At 41.2% G+C, this 8,940-nt stretch overlaps 1 protein-coding gene across 1 annotated transcript in view; it reads right to left on the bottom strand.

Moving 5' to 3' along the window:
* Positions 1-541: 541 nt before the first annotated feature.
* LOC147893422 (CHD3-type chromatin-remodeling factor PICKLE-like) overlaps positions 542-8,940 on the bottom strand; it is a 69,790-nt gene continuing 61,391 nt past the window's right edge. The window contains exons 25-32 of the mRNA XM_087386493.1: positions 8,541-8,615; positions 8,379-8,440; positions 6,453-6,529; positions 6,133-6,263; positions 5,621-5,963; positions 5,384-5,504; positions 1,715-1,788; positions 542-1,433 (exon numbers count right to left, since the gene is read on the bottom strand). Of these exons, the coding sequence (XP_087242619.1) occupies positions 909-1,433; positions 1,715-1,788; positions 5,384-5,504; positions 5,621-5,963; positions 6,133-6,263; positions 6,453-6,529; positions 8,379-8,440; positions 8,541-8,615 (1,408 nt within the window). The 3' untranslated portion in view covers positions 542-908. The remainder of the gene's footprint in view (positions 1,434-1,714; positions 1,789-5,383; positions 5,505-5,620; positions 5,964-6,132; positions 6,264-6,452; positions 6,530-8,378; positions 8,441-8,540; positions 8,616-8,940) is intronic.

Below are 8,940 nucleotides of genomic sequence, written 5' to 3'. Positions count from 1 at the left end.
GTTTTGAGTACTTGGGCTTGCCTCTAAATTCATTGTCTTTGAAAACCCTTTCCATAGCTCATTAAATATATAATTTGAAAAAAGATGTGCATGATTTAAAGATGGAGAATATTTATTTTGCTAGAATTCAAGGAAGATATGGGTTCTAAACATAGACCACTGGTCTGTCAATATGTTCCAAATGTCTAATATTAGAAAAATAGTGAATTGAATTTGCTAGAATTATCATAAATTGTAACTTGCATCAGCTATAATCTCCTCTCTTAGTATCATGCACCTGATACTATAAGTTTCTTTTAATTTATCAAATTAACGCCCATATTTATTGTACATGTGATGTATTTCTAATGTGAATTTCAAAAGTAAAAAATTCAATAGCATATGATATTGCTTAAAATTGTGCAGTATCGTAATGTATCGTGCAGTAAAGAACCTCCCCCCCAAAAAAGCATGAAACCGTTCATAAGTTTTCAAAACTTTTGACCAGGGGAGAGAGAGAGCAGACACAACACCAACTGAGATCAATGCATGAGCTCTAAATTATAAATCATTTTTGTGATAGGAGAGTAAATTTACAACAATACAGCAGGCTTCAACATAAGCTTGCTGCACAACTGTGGTGACTCTTTGAATGCTCGTATACACGGAGACTTTTCCATCTCCAAAACAAAACAAAGGGTTCCTCCCCCCCGCCCCCCCTCTCCCAAAGGAAAAAACAATCCTTCAGAAAAGAAGAGGAAGGGGGGGCAGAGGTTTCTGTACAGTCTGTTCCGGCATACCTAAAGACATCCTCTTTTAACCTAGAGTCTGACAGGATGGAGGAAAATCTTATAGAACTGAATTAAGACTCCAGGATCAATAATGTAGTGGACAGAAGAGGAAAGCAGTATCCTGGGACTTTAGGATAACTAATCATCCAGTATTACCACAGCAGGCGATTGTCTTGGTAAATGATTGCTTTCAGGGGTAGCAAGAGCAGAAACACGTGGGGGACCCTTGTTTATCACTAGTGAAGAATTGGTGGTGCTTTTTAGGCCTGTTTCAGGAGACAATTTCGAGCTAATGTTTCCAAAAACATTCTGCTGCTGCTCCGAGGACTGAAAACTCTCAGGATTACGGAAACCCAGGAATGTACTTGGTGCCTCACCATCTGAATCCAGCTCAGCATCCATATCCTCATCATTTTCATCTGATGGAATATCTGCATCCTCACCCAAAATAGTCATGCTACTTCTGCCAAAACTACTCTGGTCCATAGCACCCTTCTCTGCCAGGGCTGTGCCTGAAGGATGCATAGCTACAAATGCTTTCCGCATGTCTATACAAAGCCCATCAATCAGACGAGAGCTCTTCCTCAATCGTACACCTGCTGCTTTGTTCCCAGTATAAGTTTCCGCAGCATCTGCCTCACTCTCATTCACCAATTTGCACATCTGAAAATTAATTCAAATTGAGTGATTATATGCTCTCATGCAGGAGTTGATCATAGTCCAAACACGACAGATTAAGGAGCAATTATCTCTACTTCATTCCTTTAAATTTCACAATTCCAATAGGTTGCTTTGTCACACCAACACAAGGTGACTAAGGGTTTCTTCAATGCTGCATAGGCAGAAACCTCAAAGACCATATTTGAAGGCTTCAAAAGAAAGACTAAAATTGCGGCAATTAGTGAAAATGTCCAGGATTATTTCAATCGGTCAAGACAACACACCTCGTTATAAATCCGTGCAACCTCCATACGCCTAGGCTCATTGTCATATACATGAGCCAAAATCTCTTCTGGAGCTGCAATACAAGCATATATAATCATACATCAGAAAGCCCAACATCTGATTCTTTTTAAACATAAGTCAGGTTTTGTTTAAATTCCAATAAAAACATAAAGAAGTGGTGAACTTAATTATTTTTGTACTCTTGAAGTTGCGTCTTTTTATTCAAATATAAAAAGCCCTGGTAAGCCAGATGCATGTGGATGTGGATACAACTGGGCACACAACCCTGCGAACGACATCACAACCACCTGGCAGCACATGACAACCAACACCCCTTTACCTCTTAATGTCTCACCTTTAGTAGCTGATTCCTTTGTGAAGCTGAAGGCATTCTCTTGACTTTATAGTGACCCTCAGTAAGTCTTACAACTTTATTGTGCTTGTGATCAACCTACATATTTGCATCGTCCAGCCTTAATTCCAAACTTGGTACACTTGCTTTCTATAACAAATCCATCTATTCTCATGGGCATCTATTCTTTCTGAGAGTAATAGCTTATTTTGCTATGTCCTTGCAAGCTAGGCTAACAAAAGCATAAGCTTGGACAGGAGGAATTCGAAAGGGCTAGAATATAAACTCTTTTCCAAGAGTAAAATAGAAAAATCGTTAGGACGTTAGCATCTACCTTCAAGCTGGCAAATAACTTAATTAAGCATATGATACCAAATGAAGAGCTGGCTGGAAATAGAGACTCGACTCTATGCAAATGATAGGAGTATCTATACTTTGAATATCTTATCAAGTGGGGACTCAGCATACTCAATAAGGAAATGGAGATAACCCTCTTAATTATGGTCTAGAGGACTAAGCATCTTGGCTGGAAATAGGACTAAGCCCTGTGTAATTAAGGCCAAGATTGGGGGATGTTTACGCCTAGAGAGGGGGAGGAAATATAGTGGAGGGGGACTATATAAGTCCCCCTCTCCACCCTTTGTACTCGCTTTTTGATGTGACATCTAATCCATCCTACTCTCCTCCCTCCTCCTTAGCGAGCCCCTTGCTTCAACCCACAACAGCTTGTATGAGTCATTCTGTGATTGTATTGTCTCATAGGCCCGCGAGCCCTCCTGAAGACGTTAATACATCTTTCTTTATTTCTCTCTCTCAAGATCCAGTTCTATTGCGACCATTGCTTGAGAGTATCACAGGACGGGGTGATTATTAGACCTCAGTATTTGAAGGATAGATGGGTCTCACACGCCTTGAGGATTTCCATTGGACAAATACAACTCTCGTCCCACCAATTGAGAATCGAGGTAGGGATAGCCACACGCAACCCTAGGGAGCATAGGATATGCAAGCTATGCATATTGGCAGAGGTAGAGCTGGAGGAGGACTTCCTATGCACTTGCCTAGCATACTATGAGATCCAAGCATGGTACCATTGTCTCTTTTCAAGAGGGACATGGTCATAGTTAGGTCCGTACGTGTACCGACGTTTTTTCCGTACTCCATCTTTTTTTTTCTTTTCTTTTTTCGTTCATTCCGTACTCTTTGTCAATGTAATGTGTACAATGTATATTTTTCTAAATGTTTTTGGGTAAAATTAGGGTCACGTATGTTTCAGCCCTAGGGGCTGAGCCATACTCCAATCATACTTCCATACTTGTCTGATGTATGCGTATGGTAACGTATGGAAAAAACTATGGACATGGTTTTGGCCACTCTCGCCTGATCCACTTTCATGACCAAGTTTGTGCTGGCCTCTGCTTGATGAAGATGTGGTGACACAAAGTGCCATTATTGCAGCAGATCATGCAGCAAGAGGTGACAGAGCCACAAGAGGCTGACCGTGCGCAGCAACATGTCAAATATTTTTATGCTTTCGAGTCAGCTGAAGGACAACGGAGCCAAGGACATAGAGACCACACCTGATGCAGAGGTTGACCAGAGCACGCACCCTGGAGATCCCATATCACTCTCAGTCCCTTGCAGCCCCTCCCCCTCCCATCGCGCCTCCTCCCACATCACTCTTAACCCCTCCCAACCCCTACCATCTTCCCCCTCCCCATCCCAGCCCTCCTCTCCAGCCTCCTCAGCCCTTGTCATCCCCCCCTTCTCCTCTCATCGAGGTCTCCTGTTGGACCTGCTAGTAGCTGCTTCTGCTGTTGAGGCTGCTGAGCCTGGGTTAGTTGAGGCTCATGTAGGCAATCTGTAAGCGCAGGAAATCTAAAAGAGCATGAAGAAGCAGGAAAGTACAGGGTTGTGTGACCACTCCATGATGACATGGAGCTGCATAGAAGATACGTTGGGGAAACAGGCACTTGAACAGGCATTGACCACTTTCTTGGCTGGAACAACCCACAAGGCCACCTATATTAAAAATCGGTCTTGTTTTGATCAGGAAGATTGATTGCCTGGAAGCCAGTGATGGGTGAGAAGGCACACGTGGACAAAGTCCTAGCTGAGGTGAAGAAGCAAAACAAAAGGGAAAAAAGGGAGAAAGGGGGATTTGCAAGCGTAATAGAGGAAGGGGAATAAAAGAGAAGATTGGGAGAAGAAAGGCTGCATGGGAGCCGGAAAGGACCAACACAGAGGCGGAGATGCAGTCCATGGAAGCGAAGTTGAAACACTCAAAGGAGGTGAAGGGATCACCGGAGGTCGCATGCAAAGCGAGGAGTAGTTAGAATCAGAAAATGAGCAGCTCAGAAAGGAAATGACAGCCATGAGGACTATGCAGGGGAAACACGAGCAAATTGTGAAGGGACAAACATGCTGAACTTTCATAGCAAACTGACATTTAAAAGTTTGAAGAATCTTTCCCCTCACAAGATGATAAGGATACTTCTTTAGCAAAACATGATCACTCTTAAATTTTACTTCACTGAGAACAGTGTTACAGATCCCTCTCTTGATATTCGATCAACTGTGTAGGAGTGTGGTATTCAATGTCTGAGTCTCTGGAAAATGGCAATCAAAACAATAATCACTCCATTGACAACAATGCTTAACCACTCCAACAATTCATTGAGGGATAATAATAGAGACACTGAACCTTTTCAAGTATGGAAGCTGCAGATACGAGCTTGCAGAAGTAGTGATTCACAGAAGTTCAAGCTAAAGCTCTCAACAACAACCTGAAAATCTTTTACCCGCATGAAGTGTTTTCTTTAAGGATCCCCCCTCCATCACAAGCATAAACTTTTCTATTCACATTTGACAGATGCAGAAGCATAACACATTTGACCGACATGCAGAGCCATCTCAGTATTGTTGTCAACATGAGTCTGAAGAATTCCAGATCCAATGGGAAAACGAAAAAACTTCAAAAATACCAGTAGTGTTCAATTAAAAAAACAACATATCAAAAACACATGCTCCCAGTCTCTTCAAAGAGTAGTTTCTTTAAATGGTCTATAGCTTCATTTTGCTGTGAAATGAACTGGGGTCCATGACAGATCAATTGTAAAATAAACGTCCACCAGACCCACACCCTCACCCTTCCCTACAGATTATAATACATAGAAAAGTCTAATGCATCAATGGCTTTTCGTGCGGATAATCATACTTCTTTTTGTAGTTTCTTAGCAGCAAGGTGTAGGAGCCTCACATACTGGTTTAGAAAGAAGTTGTGCCTTTGGATATGAACATGTATTTAGATCTTTACCTAGAAGAATGAGGACTGAGGAATGATATTGAGGAAGCTCTGCTTGACCATCCGTTCCCACACCTTGTTTTTCCATCACATTTGTGCCATCAGCATTGTCTTCCTCTCCCTTTTGGTCTTCCTGAGATTTTGAAGAACGAGAATGAGAAAATGCCCTTACATTGGAAAATATTTGATATTGGACAATGTCACATCTCATGACAGGCCAAGGTCTCAGGAGTTGAAGTTTTAAAATACCATTGATTCCTGATGATACTCAGCGTTTAGGGCCTTTTCTAAAAGCGCTACTCTTTTTTTCAAAAACTCGACCATCCTCTTATGCATACGCTGGTCCTCTTGTTTATCTGCACTTAAAAGTGCTGTTCCTGCATCATCCTGCCCAGCTATCTGAAGAGCACCCGCATTGTCCCCTTTTGATGCACAACTATTTTCTGGTGACATTAGCTTGGGAGGTGACCTGGAACTCTCAGTCCCCAAAATACCTCCAACAGCAGATGGCAATTGCAACTCCTTGCAAATCACCCCTTTTAATTCTAGCTCATTGTCATCTATTATTTCTTGCCAACGCCCATACCCATGCCTGGAACAATTACATTAAAAAATTCATTGGCCAAATTAGGAGGACTCCTTTGCAAAAACTGCATAAAAGCAACACCACAAAAAAGGTGCACAGACATTGTTTACTACAGACAAGTTTACTTAGGATAGATTATAAGCTCAAAGATGAAGCAGAATGTTATATCAGTTACTTGAGAATTGATTGCAGGAGTTTACGGTCTTGTGTCTCCTTCCAAAATCTTGTATTCAGCAAACTGGGAAGCCTGGTGTACACATCGTCCAAGAAAAGAGGAGTTGCTGATCCCTCCACAAAATCTTTCACCTATTCAAAAGCCCGCAGTCAGTTGAAAGCCATGACTGGTCATTGCAACACAATTTTTCTTAAAAGAGAACATTCTACTTTTGCTGAATGCTGTGATTAGCCTTTCATTTTTTGTATGTAAGAAATGTAATAGTTAGATATAGCAGACAAGAAAGAACAAACTGGATAAAAACTTGAAAAAGAAATGACCTTGTCTTGTATAAGATGCAATATAGCAAGGCGTACAAGGACATCCTGAATACGAAGACCCTCCTTCGGAACCCCATCTGGTCATCCATCAAGGCTCATCAAAGCAGAAACAGCTGGGAAGGATTTTATTTTATTTTATTTATGTTTACATATATATTTTTATTTATTTATATGGCAGGCAGCCTAGGGGGAAGTTTCATTTTTGTGAACCCTTATAAAGCCACTTGTCACAATCTTTATTTTTTGGGAGTGATTGCTTTTTAGATTGATTACTTGCTTTTGTAATTCAAGAACACAGAACCCAAAAGCGTACTCGGCTACAGGCGCGTCAAATCTCGCTCGGTACAAGCTTCAGAAAATCCACATGCAGTGTGTCTAGCTCCTCCTTGGAGGTAACACGCAGATGGGGAGCCTACTGAGATGATGTCTGAAGTACCATGGAAAGCCATTGAGAGAGTGGAGGAGCTATGCTATGGTCTTCCCATATATCATCAGAATTTTGGAGAAGGAAGCGGATCATGGTTGTAAGACACGTTAAGACACGACACGTTAGACACGCTTTAGACACGAGTGTCTAAAGTGTCTTAAAGATAAGACACATAAGACACGCCATTGTGATTATAATAATAAATATTTAATTAATATATGTATAAGTATACAAATGTACAACTTGCTAGCATAGCTCGCTGCTAGATTCTAGAAGTACAGTAAGCTACACTTAAACAATGCAAGAAGGCACTTGTACAATGTAGTTAAGAGTCAAGACTCGTCACTCAAGACTTAAAACTTATAGTTAAGACTCGTGACTCAAGAGCTCGCAAGTATTGAGTACTTAAAGGTTTAAATGGACAATTGAATCTTGTCACATGTGATATGAATGAAATCTGCATCTCGATACATATAATTGAAAGGAAACTTTCGACTCTCAAGACTCAAATCTCTGAAGATTCATCCTAATCCGAATCTACAAGGTCACTGCCACTGCTAGATCCAAAGTTACCATCGATGATAGCATGGCTAAGTCAAACTCAATGTTGTTGTTACCCCGCACCCACCCAAAAAAAAAAAAAAGAGTGTCTTAAGGTAAGACACGTGTCTTAAGTGTCTTACGATAAGACACGAGTGTCTTAACAACCATGAAGCGGATGGTGTGTGGGAGTTTCGGGAGTTTAAAGACGTGTAAAAACTTGCAGCATAGGTGATTCTTGGGAGCGAAGCGTTGATGGTGGATGGATGCAAGCCACAACAGCTATAACGAAGCCCTTGACCACGAGTTCATATGTCGCATCGATTGAATACACGACGGCAAGATGTGGCAGGAATAAGAGCTTCACCAATAAGTGCAAAGTTTGGAAACTCTTGCTTTTCTAGAATCGCCCTGCACCTTCGGCTTCCTACACTTGAACTAACCTGAGAGAATTGCTAGTTGTAGAAGCTTCACACTTTGTCCCAGCTCAGCCTCCAGCGATTAACGAAATTGGAGACGAGACACACTGCCAACAGGTTACAAGTTTGCAGCCCGTTGAACTGGCTAGTTACACACAAATCGACGACCTACATGGAATTGCTTAGAGAATCTCTGTCCCAAAATGCACAAACAATATGGGCAAGTCAATTATAAATCACTACCCCTAACATTTGCATGGAGGATCGGGTCCTGCCCTGTGTCATGTCTCATGTCCACATTTTTACTCATTCGCTTTTTTCCGTTAAAAATTTGATAAAATGTTAGGATTCAAGTTCTATTTCGAGTTAGTAGCTATCTGCTCGACGACGGAAAGGCTGCCTGCTGGAACCTAGTTATTATTATTATTATTATTATTTATTTATTTTATTTATTTATTTTTTTTGGGGGGGAGGGGGGAGAGTGGTTTGATTTGACATGCTCCAAATCCGTAATATCAGAAAAACCAGGTCAATAATCACCTGAAAATGTAGCTGAGTCCGATATATCCTCAGCAATATGAGTCAAGAAGAGGGTGCCATACCTGCGAAGTCACAGTGGCATATACCAAAATGAGCCAAATAAACCCTATCAACACTATCAACAAGTTGCAGTGAAGGAAGGCATTAAAACTTTGCTTATACTCTTTAATTTCTTCAGTTGTTTTGGGTTTCATCCGTGGTGTGAACTCACTCCAGCTGAAATCGCCAAGCCCAAACCTGGACATTCCAGTAAGAGATAAACAACAGTACCACAAATCAACAACAAACAAACAAACAACCCCCCCCCCCCCCCCCCCCCCAAAGAAAAAAGTTTTTTAATTTTTTTTTTAAGAGAGGGGGAGGGGGGGGAGAAAAAAAAGAGGAGTCCTGAACAAAGAGCTGAGACACACTAGTATCAACACTTTCCCCCTATTAAACACCTCATTATGATGAGTTCTATATTTAAAGTAGCAAGAAAAATCAAGCACAAACAAACATTTTGCACTGAAAAAGGAAATTGACAATATGCCTATTCTTTGCAACTTTGAACGAGTTGAAGAGC

The sequence above is a fragment of the Dipteris shenzhenensis genome, chromosome 15 (assembly GCF_047967505.1).
Source record: "Dipteris shenzhenensis isolate YYH24624 ecotype China chromosome 15, Dip_SZ_1.0, whole genome shotgun sequence".
NCBI lineage: Eukaryota > Viridiplantae > Streptophyta > Polypodiopsida > Gleicheniales > Dipteridaceae > Dipteris > Dipteris shenzhenensis.
Note: the sequence above shows the minus strand (reverse complement) of the source record. Positions and strands in the feature narration are given on the sequence as shown.